Source organism: Fukomys damarensis, unplaced genomic scaffold (assembly GCF_012274545.1).
Source record: "Fukomys damarensis isolate Sample0158 unplaced genomic scaffold, DMR_v1.0_HiC HiC_scaffold_17, whole genome shotgun sequence".
NCBI lineage: Eukaryota > Metazoa > Chordata > Mammalia > Rodentia > Bathyergidae > Fukomys > Fukomys damarensis.
This window is the reverse complement of record NW_022900929.1, coordinates 17,910,010-17,924,391: the sequence shown is the minus strand read 5'-3', so window position 1 is coordinate 17,924,391 and position 14,382 is coordinate 17,910,010. Positions and strand designations below refer to the sequence as shown.

Genomic DNA, 14,382 nt, shown 5'->3' with positions numbered 1-14,382 from the left:
TTGTCCTATCCTCACTGCAGCTCATTCTATTTTCAGACAACACCTTTGTCGAGAACATCTTGGGAGGGAGCTGGAATCTCTGTCCTCCAGGACGCTCCCTACCACAACTTTTCTATAAGGTAATCTCCAGTTCACTTACTTTTCCTCCTGTGACATGTTTCAGGGCCCCTCCTCCCTGGGGACTCCTCCTGATTCTGTTCTAGTTTCTCATGCTGAGCATAGGTGCTCTAGTCTGTGAGTCCTAGTGTACCTTTGGGGAGGGGGCTGTTGGCATTGCCCTATCCCATTGTCCTTCTGTAAAAGGCAGCGGAGGTGATGCTGTCTGTACTCTAGGTTTGCTGCTGTGTGTGTGGGTCTGGGGTGGTTCTGATTGCTCTGGGAACATTCTCACCCTTATTCCCACTCATGCCCTAAAGGTAGAAGAAGACTTCAGAACCAGTGTCCCCCGAATTCAAGAAAATCAGGCAGCTTTACTTTTCTGTGTCTCTCTTGCCCTTATTTTTATACAAAATTGATTGTAGGGACAGAATGAACCACTGTGAACTCCTGTGAAGTAGTTTGAGCTCATAAATTGCCTTAAACTCCATCTGAATAAAGTCACTAAATTTTTTTTTTCACAAGTGATACTATTTTATTATAGAAAAAAAAGCATCCTAAATGTAGGATTTTGTAAACACTGGTATTTGAACAAATGCAACTTTAAAAGTAAATACAGCTGGGTGTGGTGGCACATGCCTGTGATCCCAGCACTCGGGAGGCTGAGGCAGGAAGATCACTGTGAATTCAAGACCAGCCTGGGCTGCATAGTGAATTCCAGGTCATTCTCAACTACAGAGTGAGACCCTGTCTCAAACAAAACAAAACAAAAGGTAAATATAAGTTAGGGCCAGGGATTTAGCTCAGTGGTTCTGCTGCCTGCCTTAAAAGCACAAGGACGTGAGTTCGATCCCCGGTACCAAAAAAGAAAAAGTAAACTTATCTAAATGTAAATACAAGGTAAGGAGGCAACACCTAACAAGTGCTTTGGGTTTAGAAGATGCAGCTCTCCTTCCGCAAAGGTGATCCCATCCCGAACACGGTGCTGTGTCTGTCCGTCCCTACCAAGGCATTAGTTTGCTTTCTGAGCTATGTCCACTTTAACAGGTTCCAAGTGATGGCAAGAAGTGGCATTGAATGCTTATGAAACACTCTGGGGTTTTCAAGAAAAGATTTCACATTACATTGATGACAGAGTCTAAGTTAAAGCCTGTGCTCTGAATAATTAAAGAAAACACTTAACTGTAGCTGCTGCCTGCCTCACAAGTGCAAGATCCCAAATTCAATCCCGGGTATCAAAATAAAGAAAGACAGACAGACAGACTAACTGAAAAGACACCTATCCTCACTAGGCTTATTCCACAACACTTTCATAGATCTGTGTTTTTGTTGTTTTGGTACTGGGAATCTAACTCAGGACCTTGCACTTGCCAGGCAGCTGTAGTGCCAGAGCTGCATGCCCGGCCCTCTAGACCTGTATACATTAGATAACATCCTGCCCTCAAGATTCAGTTTAAAATAATTTTGGTCACCATACATTGTGAAAGAAATCCAGCTACTTTCTATCTCACCCTTTTTGCTATCATTCCTTTAATACCTTTCTTCCACTTTGGAGAAACCATCAAATAATGTGACGTTTTAATACTGTCTCCTTGAAGTCTCAATGGCTAATGTTTCCTAGCCAACTCTCAACCTCAAATTCTGGTTCATCTTGGCTTGCTGAGAAGCTCTAAGATACTCTGGGTAAAACCATTTCTTACAAAAATGTACAAACAGCCTGGCTTATTTATATAGGCACTTAGAAGAGACACCAAACCCAAGTTCTACCTCTTGCCTATCTGGTCAGCAACTGACTGAGGGGATGACTGTAGCCTGGCCTGCATCTCCACAGGGACTGAGGGGCCGCCAAGTTATAGGAATGCTGAGGTCTAGGCAGGGGTGGGGGTGAGGGGTAGAGAAGAAGCTGCTCTACCAGAAGGAACGTGTGGTCCCCTTTCCGTTTAGTCGCCACTGGTTGATGACACTTGCAGATTAACCACAGATTTCCATGTCCTCAAACTCTGCTGGTGGGGGCCAAAAGCATGTCAACATAGAATGTGGAGGGTGGGGAAGATACATAGTTCTTAAAAGCCCAAGAAAAATAATCAATTATACAAAACAAAATGTCAAGTACATACCCTACTTTCCTAATTTTGTACCTAAGCAAGACCTGAAGTGTCAGCCTATTCACATCACCAACACAAACCGGGTGATTCAAATTTCCTCTGTAATGGCCTGGAAGCCACTGAGAAGTGTGAAGGAAGCACTGTTACAGGATCACCTGGGCAGATCAGATGCTAGTGGATATGGACGTGCTTCTGGGAAGGCCAGAGCTAGGCCTGACCTTAAATTGGAGCCACTTGGTTACAAATAACCCTCACCCCTACCCTGGCCATCAGCCCCATAAACAGACACCAGTGGTGATCAGAACTCTAGGTGACAGATGGCTCAGTTTGACTGCTATTTTTTCCCAGTAAGGAACAGAACACTGATTCCTTGTGATGCTGGTCTCAAGCACCTAGAGCACCCAGAACATTCTTAAGCCAGGGGCCCAGGGATTTAGCTCAGTGGTGCCACGCCCGCTTTACAAGCACAAGGTCCTTAGTTTGATCTCCAGTACCAGAAAGAAAAAAAAAATTCTTAAACACAGGCCTGTGATCCCAGCACTTGGGAGGTGGAGGCAAGAGAATGGCCACGAGCTTGAGGCAAAAACAAACAAACAAACAAAAAAACCCAAAAACATTTCTTATTCCTCAGTCCAGGAAAAGGGGTCTCTCAATACCTCACTTTATTTTTGGAGTAGCTTTCCCTATAGCATCTTATGGGAAAGGAATTTAAGAAAACCAGTGGTGTTCTTAAAGAACTGGAAGGAATCTGTGCCTATTCACAATCTATGGTGTGTAAATGCCAAGGTGGGTGACTGACCAGAAGTGGGAGATAATTCCCAAGCACCCATCTCATTTGGGGACTAAATTTAGCTCTACTGCTAACAACCACAGAGCTGTCAGAGGAGGTTGGGGTCCGGGGAGACTCACCCACCATGCAGCGTTAACAGCTGACAGCAACCAGATGACACCTGGATCTTCAACTTACCCTTCCTTTGGGGACCACAGCATGATCATTTTCTTACCCGGTGTATAAGTAGTTAATAGGGTATTTTAAAAATAAAAATTTACTGACACCTCCAAAACTCCCTGGTATGAGAACCAGTATAGAGAAATCCTGTCCTACTAGGATAGTCTGCTAGTGATGTCACCCAGCCAGTTTCACTCCAGATGCCCTCTCTCAGGTGCTCTTAGCAATCTAAGATGCTGGCACTGGTGAGGGATCTCTCTCCTCCCCGAGAGCCTTTCACCTGCACACACCCACACCCACAGCAGTGTGCTGCCCCAGAGTCCAGGCCAGGAGAACACACTTAGCCTGCTCTGGAGAGGCCCTGGAGTGGACTCTTTCCCAATCAGTCAGCAATTTTGAGTTCCTATGGCTTGAGCTAAAAAGGTTTTATGAACATCATTGAGTCATTCTTCCGGCTGAAGAACTTGTCTTGTGTGGTTTTGAATTGTTCACTGCATTAATGAGGAAACAATTTCAGCTCTTAGGAATTTCCTTTTGAGATTTCGAGTGAGCCTTTTCTTTTAGAATGTAGTCTGGGTGCAGAGGCCCCAGGAATGGGATTCTATTAACCTCTCGTGAGCATCTCAGTGCCAGCTTTCAGAAGACAGAGATTGTCTCTTTTAACCTCTGGTCCCTTCGCTGCTTACTGTGTAAGACCAAACAAACGAAACCAGAGTGGAAAGGGATGATGACTGCCTTGCTAACTATGATGAGGCAATAGGAAGGAAGATTGACTTCCTTTCCGGCGTTTGCAGTTGTGCCGACTCAGTGAACAGCACCAGACCTCAATCTTTCAAATTACCAAGGCTGCTGCAAAGCTGGTAGCCTGATTACCTGAGCACTTCTTCATCCCCTGCCAAAGATGAAGACTTACAGAGAAGGATGCACGTTAATTATGAGAAGGCCAAAGGTAGGGGAGGCGTGTGTCAGGGTGACACAGCCACGGGGAGGATGGGAGCCTGGCCACAGATGCCCCACACAAAAGAGCCCCAGTGAGGGGTGGACCCATGATGGCCCTGATCCTGAAAGTCATTAGAAACCATCTGAACGAGGGGAGCATTGAGCCGATCGAGTTTGTCCACTTGTGGCGGGCGGTGCATGAGGATCTCTGGGTCCTTCACGATGTTCTCGCTGGCACCCATCACGTTTTTGAGACTTGCTTCGAACACACTGGAAATACACTTGGCGACTCTTTCCTTCTTCCTTTTCCCATGACATCTGGATAAGGGACGCTGCACATAATTATAGATAACTTCAGACCTGAGCGTCAGGTCTTCTCTTTATTTTTTCTTTACAGGTAGGGTAACCTTCAATCCCAGTGCGAATGTTTTTCAGGCCCTGTTCCTTTAACACTATTTTAGCAACGTCTCGATTCTTGATATATTTGAAGAATCTGTAGAGCTTAGAGCTATAGAGAATTTGGGAATATTCTTCTCCCATGGGTTGGGAGTGGTCTTCATTCCAGTCCACAGAATCCTGGTCCGTCAGCATGAACAGGTGGCACTCTCGCTCCCCTTTCTTGGCACAGCCCACCATGATTGGTAGAAGCAGCTCTTCGAGGTAGTTATCACACTGCTTGTGAGCATCATCGTTAGGCAGTTCATGCAGTAAAGCACTCAGATCTTGACGTTGGATAGTGTTGAAGTCAAAATTAATGCAGAGAGAATCGCACATGTCTCTGAGGTCTGGGATAGAGATGCCATCTGGACAATTGATGATACCAGTTTTGTAATAATCCAGCACCGTGAGAAATACAGTCACACTGATTCCTTTGGCAGTCTCCTACTCTCCCTTCTCACTGGGCCATGTGAAGTTGTACTTTTTTCCTGGTCCGAGCATCCTTCCCAACATGGTGTCCAGATGATCAGCGAAGATCTGTAGATTCACCACAAATTGTGTGCCGTCTACAAGAAGTGTCACTTTCTCTGGTGCTTGGGAATGAGCGTTACTAACAAAGCCCACACTGCTATTTCCAAATCTCTCTGGAGCAATAAAGGGTTCATGGTTCCACTTACACTCTGGAAGCAAGAGCCTTTGATGTCCTCAGGAAGCGGCATCACGTAAGAGAACTGAAGATTTGTTGGCGGAGAGGCATGATCAAGTGAGAGCGCTTCATTCCTGGGACCTACAGAATAAGTGACATTATGAAGACCAGATGAAGCCAGGCTATTTGTTTCCTTTTCTTGAGCCGCAGCTAAGGTGTCATCCGCTATCCAGCTAGCCTCTGGCTGCAATAACCTGTTGTTCTCACTGCCACGGTGAATGTTAATCTTTGGACCCTGTATCCTGAACTGTCTGCTTGATCACAGAGAAATCTCATTGTCACTCCCACTGCACTCAGGCCTAACCCGCCCGGGAGCCAGGGAGCCACTGTGTTGCAGAGCAGAGGCGTGTGCTCCCCACCCCCACCCCCGCCCCAGCTGACGCGGCTGAGTCACCCACCTCTGGGGAGGAGTCCCCGCGCCAAAAGTCACTGAATTATACCCAGGACATGCCATAGTGCATGTTGCCCAGGCGCACAGGAGCAGTAAGTTCAGGCCAGAAATGTTGCTTGAAGTCTCAGCGGTAAGCCCTTTGGGGCACAGTCAGCTGGATGTGCGTGGAGCCAGCTGCATCTTGTGAAGTCATGCTTTCACAGATCTAACTCTAGCAGCCGCCTTCCTCTTTCATAGCCTTGCATCAGACACATGCCCGTCATGTGTTTCCAAATTAAGCCCTGTTAATGTGGGGGAAAGGCTGTCCGCGAGCATTGGGTACCTGCTGGAGAATATTCTATAGGACACCGTGGTTCAGGCTCCATGACTATCGATGCTGCAGGTGCAGGCACTGTCTACAGTGTCACCTGTCTGTGGCAGCCTTCTAATCATACTGACATCTCACCTGGTTGGCCTTGGGGCCCAAGGGTCAGAGAACTCAGACTGGCCTTCAAAGCTCCTGCCTGGTCTTGGTCTCTTACTTGCCACCCACATGCTTGGCACGCACACATATGCCCTCTTCCCTGCCGGGGTCACACCAGATCTACAGGTTCTACGTGTGCGTGCTTCCTCTCTTGGGAACTCCTGTCTGCCACTTGACCTGACTGGTGGAGCCAGCTCGTTCTTAACACCTAGCTGCGCTGCCAGCCCCTGGGTACCTCTTCCATGACTGTTTCACACCACCTTGTCCTCCTCTTCCTCAGAGCTATTTTTCCCACCCCCTACCTTCCTGTGGCGGAGTGACCGCCGTGGTATAACTGCCCTTCCTAACAGGTGGAGAGCTCCCCGGGATTAGAGCACCACTCCCTTCCGCATCTGGGCAGTTAGTTCCTATATGGCGTGGGGGTCCTCAACTTTTGGCTGGAGGCATGGACAGTAGAGTGATGTTTTATACTGAATCTTTTCAAGAGCCTACTTCAGACTGTGTAATCTAAGAACAGGAGCTGTGCCTGCCTGGTAGTCCCCAGTATCTTCAGTGGGCAGTGACAGATGGCCAGTGGGAGTGCCCTGGCATGGGTCCTCTCCGGGTCTGCTTTGGCAGGAGTGCACAGGAACCTTGGGCGCACAGGGTAACAGCTATAGAGCTCTCTGCACATGTCTAGCACCTCTGAGGACCGGGGAGCTGCTCACAGTGTCTATTCTGTGAAGATAGAGGGGCCTCTCTATTCTCATTTTATTTAGATACAGTTCTAGCTCTCAAGAGAAGCTGATTCTCCTGTTGAGTAGATTCAAAGCAGCTAAATTAGCTGTATGGGAGCAATTTCAGGAATGTAGGTACAGTCACGATGGCGAGAGTCATCCCATCCGTAAGAAGGGATGGACCACAGCACTGTCAAAGATTTCAGTAGCCTTAAAGCCCGCAGCCTGGAGTGCCTTTTCCCCAAACACTTTCCATGGCTCACTGGGCCCTAGCTACATCATACAATGAATGATACTGGCTCAGAAAAATCTGGAAATTTCCCTCCCCACTGGACTCCAAAATGATAGCAGGGAAGTAGTTGCCACATATTAAAGGTAGTTCCTTAGCATGTTCGAGTTTTTTGTTTGCTTGCTTTTTTTTTTCTTTTCTTTTGAATATAGAGTCTCACTATGTAGTGCAGGCTGGTTTTGAACTTATAACAGTCCTCCTGCCTCAGCCTCCCAAGTGCTGGGATGATAGGTGTGTGGTGCCACACCTGGCTAGCAGGTTAGAGTTTTTGAGAGTTGGCTTACAGTCCTTGGTGATTATCTCCATATTCCTTTATGGAAAAGAAACCAGAGGCCCAGAGAGACTGAGTAACCCCCCTCATATACACAGCAGGAACCAGCAGAAATCCAATCCCAGATTGGATTTTTTAGTGCTCTTTTTAACTAAGTTCACTTTAGTTATCTGAAGCAGGTGCTAGTAAACATTTTCTGTAAGAGGCCAGGTAAGAAATATTTTAGATTTGCAAGCCAGGAGGCCAGGATAAAATTTATATGTAGGTACTTATATAACAACAGAAAAAACAAATTTCCACATTTTTTGTTGCCTTCTTTTTCTTCTTCCTTTTTTTTTTTCCTCCCAGTACTGATGCTTGAACTTAGCTTTGTGCAAAGCTCCTAGGTTCAAGCATCTGTACTGGGAAGAAAAAAAAAAAAGGTTTAAACATCACATCATTGTAATCCCAGAAGAAGAGGAGAAAGAAGGCAAGGCTGAAAAAAATATTCAAGAAATAATAAATGTTTGAAATTTTTTCAAATCTGACAAAAGACACAAAGCTGCAGAGTCAGAAGGTTGAGCAAACCCCAAACAGGATAGTCCTGAAGAAAGCCACAGTCACACATTAGTTGGATGCTACACCTGAATGGCCTTAACTAGAGAGGAATGTGGGTCACCCTTCTGGGCCCTGCCTTTGAGCAGATCATCCGGAAGAGTGCACTTTCCCCTGAGCACCACAGTTTCTGAAGGCAGGGCTACTAGGCCAACAGCAGGGTTCCTTTCCTTGGGGTATTCCCTACGGAAAGGCCCCTAGGACAGAGGTGTGTGACCCTGGGCGGGCTGTGCTCCCCTGCAGCAGGGAGGTGATGGCAGACCCTGTGTGGGCATCTAGCAGTTGGCAGAGGTTTGTAGGTGGCACGTGCTGGTGGGGCTGTTGAAAGCTACAAGTACTTCCTGGGGCACCATCTTTGTAAACAGCCATCTGGATAGAGAATGTTTGCCCTTTCAGAAACTGGAGATGTCCCCACCAGCGTTCCAGTCTGAGTGGCCAGTGATTTGTCTGGCCACTTGCTCTGTAGTGTACTGGACTGGAGTTGCTGCCCTCTGCACTGCTGAGCTAGGAGGACCTGGGAAGCTGTTGAAATTAGGTTCAAATAAATGTATAGTCAGCCTTTTAGACCCTCTGCGATTCAGCCAAGCACAGATAGAAAATATTTGGGAAAAAATAATAAATAATAACAATGAGCCGGGCATGGTAGCTCACCTATAATCCCAGCACTGTGGGAGGCTGAGGCAGGATGATTGCAAGTTCAAACTCAGCCTGGGTAACTTAGTGAGACCTTGACTGAAAAAGTAAAAAGGGACGGGGATGCAGCTCAGTGTAAATACCCTGAGTTCAGTCTAGAAGTTACCTTCCTGTGTTTCCATTTCCTCCCTCCCTCCCTCCCTCCCTCCTTCCTTCCTTCCCTTGTTGACAAATACTGAATTAGGCCTGAGCCTGCCCCATCCTATGTTCCTTTCAGTAGAAAGAAGAAAGTCACAGACTGGGTACTCTTCTGGGAAAAGGATCGCACAGGGCTCTCAGTTTCCCTGGAACATCTGTGAGGACCTCAGACTGACTGTCTCATGGTCACCCTGTCAACACCTGACCTACAGGACAGTATCAGTCAGGACTGTGCTGCAGGTTAGACGCCTCGGCACTGCAGCAAATGCGGGGGTGCCCAGTTTTCAAACATAGCAAGAGTCTGCTCCTGTGAGTTCCCTGGGGGGCAGTAGCTGGAGGTCCCAGGTTTCAGCATTAGATCATGCTGAGTCCTCTTGGTGACTGGGTCTGTGGAGCGTGGATTAGCTTTGGAACTAATTCTTCTACACAGCAGCACCATTGGGCACTTCTTTTTTTTTTCTTTTCTTTTCTTTTTGAGACAGGGTCTCACTATGTAGTTGAGACTGACCTGGAACTCATTATATAGCCCAGGCTGGTCTCGAACTCACAGAGATCCTCCTGCCTCAGCCTCCCGAGTGCTGGGATTACAGGTATGTGCCATCACTCCCGGCAGCACTTCTTTTGATTTAGGGAGTATGTGAAACTTTTGCCAAGAAAGTTGGGAGCCTCTGTCCTAGGGGATTGTACACACTCAAATCTGCTTTTATTTTGTTTTGACTTTGGCTTTCCTTTTGAGGTCTCTATATAGTTCAGGCTGGCCTGGAACTCCCTCTGGACACCTGTCACTTAATGACTGAATTCCATTCCTGCGACTTGGTCATTAAATGAATTGATTATTAAATGAGGAATTGTATATAGTATATGCCCTTTACAATATTCAGGACAAAGAAATGGCCAAAGGAAACTCCAGCTTGATGACTTTGCTTTTATTTGCATAACTCTCACATGCAGCACTGTAATGTAAAACAAAACAAAAAACTACTATACTACACTGAACAGTACAACTAGCAAAAATTACAGTACTGTATAAACAAGGTGTAGTGTACAAAAAAAGTGAGACTCTGTAAACAAGATGTACAAAACTATACAAAAAAAGACAGGTCGTAAGTTGAAACAGTCATTAACAAGGTAAGTTATTAAACAAGGAAAACCCATATGTAGGCCAGGCTGACCTTAACTCATGACCTCCTGCCTCAGCCTCCTGAGTGCTAGAATTACAGGCATGTGCCACCATGCCCAGCTTCAACATTGCTTTCTTAACGTTTCATGTTGACACACACAAATTTTGTTTTCCACGTGTCAGAATACTATATATTCATCTGTTCCCTTCATTCATTCCCTGAATAGTTACTGAGCACTAGATAAATGGGAAGGGCTGGAGAATGAGTTAGGAGCAAGGAGAGGAAAACAGCAGCCAGAGGGCTGCAGAGAAGCCGGCTGGAGAGGACCTGGAGGGGCTTTGTGTGCACTTCGGTGGGCAAGTGTGGTTTAAGTGATTCGACCTGGGGTCTTGTTTGTGGCTTCTGCTCCCAGGCTTGCTGTGCGTGTCCTTGTGTGAGAAGCAGCAGTTAAGGGTGTACTTCCATGCTTGACTGCCTTTCTCCCAGCCTCTAGTATGTCCTTCCCACCCTGGGCGAGACACAAGCGCCGAGAATGCCCTTCTCTTCCCCAGGGAGCTCACGCAGCTGGAGCCAGATGGGTCAGTGAAGCCCTCCACAGGGAACCTGGGTGCCTCCTAGTTTCACTGCTCAGAAGCCTGCAGCCTTGCAGCCTGCAGCCCCCCCTCCGTTTCCCCTTCACAGCGGCAGTGCCTGTCGGTTTCCACCATGTGCAGGAATCTGCTGCTGACTCTGACCTCAAGGAGCAGAGACAGTGAGCATGCGTGTGAGAGACAGGAGAGGGAAGAGGAGTCATCTAGACCCACAGACCTGGCTTCGTGGATCTGGGTTGTGTCTTCCAGATTGTGAAACCATTCCAAAATCTGTGTGCCTGCACTGCCAACTCAGCTACCCTAGAATCAGGGAGATTTATGGGTTCATTCGTTTAATAATGACATTAGGTGCTCAAAACATGCCAGCCTGGAGCACAGCAAAGTCCTTTTCCTTGCTAGCCTGACCCCTCCCCCCCACCCCAGGAAGAGAGAAAGCCAGTGTGATAAAAGTATGTGTGATAAAGGCCAGTAGTGATAAGTGCTATGCCGGTGAGGGGTGAGATTGCGGCCAGGGGACTACCTGAGATACTGCAGGCTGGCAATCTTCAGAATGGTGGTCTGAGGAGAGACCTGCATGAAGTCAGGGAGCAAGCCCTGCAGATACCAGGAGGAAGAGCAGAGTTCAGGCAGCCTTAACATGTGCAAAGGCCCTGAGGTAGACGGGCAGTGTGACCTTCGAGGTAGAGGGAGAAGGGTATCTAAGGGCAGGACTGCAAAGGGCTCCATACACTGTGGAAGGACTTCAGACTTTTATTAAGTGTTGTGAAGCCATTTGAGGGCTGTGATCATCAGATTGTGTGATTTTTCTTTTTAAAGGCCACCTCTGGTTGCTCCTCTGTCAGGAGTCTCTTGCAGTGGCCAGGGTGGCAAGAACATGATGACGGGTGCAGGTTCACTAGTGGCCTTGCTCCCCAGCACTCTGTCAACTTAAAAACCACATGCAGGGAAAGTGTTTCTTCTTCAGAGTCATCCAGCCAGCGCATGTTCGGGAGAAACGGTGACTTGGCTCCGTGGGTGTCTCTCGCCTCTTCTGGGAAGTAAGGGGCCAGGCTGCCTGGTAAGGTAGAAGGGAGGAGGGTGGGGAGACAGGATGTGACACTGGCTGCTACTGGACTCCAGCTGGGGCCTTCCAGGCCCGCACGTGCATCCTGAGCGGACCCCATCTGGCGGTTACTTCCTGGTTGTGCAGCACAGGTCCTTCAAGAGTCTGTCAGAGCAGGTGCCAAACGCCTCTCAGTCTGAATTTCAAAAACTTGGCAGAAGGTGCGTGGGCTTGACTGAGATGCTGACTGTGCTGGGCAGACAGATATGACTAGCACTGAATAAATAGTGTGTATCTAGTACTTTATATAAACAGTGCTCTCTGGGGACGCTACAGTTAAATTTGTTCTTAAAGGTTAGATAGCAGGAAGGACGAGGGCTGGGGGCCAGGGGTGCATGCAGTTCGATGTGGAGAGCTTGCCTAGATGTGCGGCGCCCTGGGTCTGATCTCCAGCATCTAAAAACAAAGATTATTGAGGGAGTAAAGAACCAGGCCTGAGGGCCAGTTCCCTTCAAGTTGTAGCACAGCAGGACTGACACCCAGAGCCCTGGGATGTTCTTGTTGCTTGGGGCCAGACCTGAGGTTTCCTGAAGGCAGGAAAGCCACCAGAAGGCCAGTAAAAGCCATCTCCCACTGCCTGAGTTGCTGACATGTAACTCAGGTCCCTGAGTTAGATAGAGTTGTGGTGAAAGCAGTCTGCTTGGTCACAGTGGGATTGCAAAATGTGGATGGTTTGGATTCCAGGGCTGAGCCCAGCCTGGCTGGAAGGAAGCGGGGAAGTGCCCTTCCAGCTTCAGGACTTTGCCTTCTGCCCTCTGGTTGCTTCATAGAAGATCTGTCTTCCTGCCTGGTTTCAGTGGTGGACGGAACATCTTCCAAGGGTAGAGGACGGTGAGTGGAGGAGCCCAACATCACGTCCGGCTCAGCAACTTGCGAGGATTTGCAAAACTCAGAGAAGCTTTTTACTGAGGATCATGGCTTACTACTGCAAAAGGATGCATATTGAAGTCAGCAAAGGAAAGGGCATGGAGGTTGGGCCCAGGAGAGGCCAGATGTGGGTTTCAGGTTGGCCTCTCCCAGTGGACTCACAAGGACAATACTTAATTGTCCTGGCAGCAACATGTGACAACCTGTATGGTTGTCACAATGGTACCAGAGCAGTGCCATACAACCCATTCTGCATTGCATTTTCTGTGTGGTTATCAGTAACTTACATGAAATATTCAAGTACGCTTTGTGTTAGATCATTTTGCCCAACTGTAGGCTAGTGTAAGTGTTTTGGGCACATTTGAAGTGGGCTAGATTAAGTTGTGATGCTTAGTAGTTACCTGTATTAGGTATACTTTTTTCCCCTAAGACACTGGGGATTGAATCCAGGGCTTTTGTGCTCAACTATGTCTCTCGACTTTTTTATTTTTTAGAGACAAGGACTTTCTAAGTCACTAAGTTTCTTGGCCTGGGCTCAACTTTGTGTTCCTCCTGCCTCAGCCTCTCAGAGTGCTGGGATTGCAGGTGTGTGCCACCATGCCTGACTTTAAGCACATTTCTGACTTAATACTTTGAATTTATGATGGGATTATCGGGACTAACCCCAACATCATCAGCAATTTGAGAAGTTTCTATGTTGCCAACCGGGGATGCTCCCTGAGCCTTGGAATCTGGGTGTATTGGGGTCAGTCTGGTGTAATGACCTGGAGGCTTACTTACTTGGTCTCTAGCACACTTCAAATGGATGTGGTGATTCAAAGCCAGGCGCTCACCATGTGTCTCATTTCTAGCATTATCTGTTTCCAAGGCCCAAGTTCTCAGGGATCCAGAGACATTCTATTAGGCTGGATGTTCTGGGGCTAGAGCTTATCTCCCAGAGCCCTTCAGGGCCAGCCTGAAGATCCCCGGACCCTTTAGGGTTTGGGGCAACCCGGCAGTTGGAGAAGCCTTTCTGAACAAATGCCTCCTGTCTGGGGCTCTGTGCTGCTGCAGCCACAGGGAATGATGCCCAGGCCACAGTATCCAGTGGCACCCATCCTGTTTCAGGTGTATTGTGCTCCTCCCTGCTGACGCCTGCCGTTTCTCTCTCCTGACAGTTCTGTGATCAACATGGGGGACTCCCACATGGACACCGGTGCCACCAATGCTGAGGCAGTTGCCGAAGAAGTGTCTCTCTTCAGCATGACAGACATGATTCTGTTTTCTCTCATCATTGGTGTTCTAACTTACTGGTTCCTCTTTAGAAAGAAAAAAGACGAAATACCAGAGTTCACCAAAATTTCAGCAACGTAAGTAGCAGTGCTCAGCATGCCCTTTGTTCCTCCTTTTTCTGGGCATTCCTGAGCACCTTTTCATCCTTCCAAGCAACATCCCACACTTCAGCCCCCAGTTCAGAGAGAAGGGAGGACCTGGGAGTCTTTCAGGCTGAGTCTTGCGCCTTCTTGATGGACTGCTCAAAATTTGCCTTAATAATCCCTGATGTTTCCATTGCACATCAGAATTTGTAAAGCCTTTTTTATACTTTTTTCCTACTTGAACTTCACCAAAGCCACTCAGCAGAAAATACCATTTTACTCTGAGAAAAACTTGGGGCCAAAGGTCATCAGCCAGCAAGTAGCAGTTTTGATGTACTTGAAGCCCAGTGATCCTTTCGTTTTGTAAGCATATGGCTCACAGAGCTGCCTTTGCATAGAGTTATAAAGTGAAGAAGTCATTCCTTGTCAAGTTTTGTGCAGTCCTTTTGAATACTGACAAGAAGGGCTGGGGATTTATTTAGCTCAGTGGTGCCACCACCTGCCTCACAAGCACAAGGTCCCAAGTTCGATCCCTGGTACCAAAAAAAAAAAAAAAAAA

At 47.6% G+C, this 14,382-nt stretch overlaps 1 protein-coding gene and 1 pseudogene across 4 annotated transcripts in view; one reads left to right on the top strand and one right to left on the bottom strand.

Annotated features, from left to right (window-relative positions):
- Positions 1-14,382, top strand: part of LOC104858684 (NADPH--cytochrome P450 reductase) — a 71,414-nt gene that overhangs the window by 32,745 nt on the left and 24,287 nt on the right. For 3 of the 4 annotated variants that reach the window (XM_010618985.2, XM_010618984.3, XM_033764882.1), the window contains exon 2: positions 13,626-13,817. In XM_010618985.2, the coding sequence (XP_010617287.1) occupies positions 13,639-13,817 (179 nt within the window). In that variant the 5' untranslated portion in view covers positions 13,626-13,638. Of the gene's footprint in view, positions 1-36; positions 120-13,625; positions 13,818-14,382 lie in introns of all 4 variants that reach the window. The other variant, XM_010618983.2, reaches the window with a different exon arrangement.
- Positions 4,114-5,480, bottom strand: LOC104858727 (annotated as a pseudogene).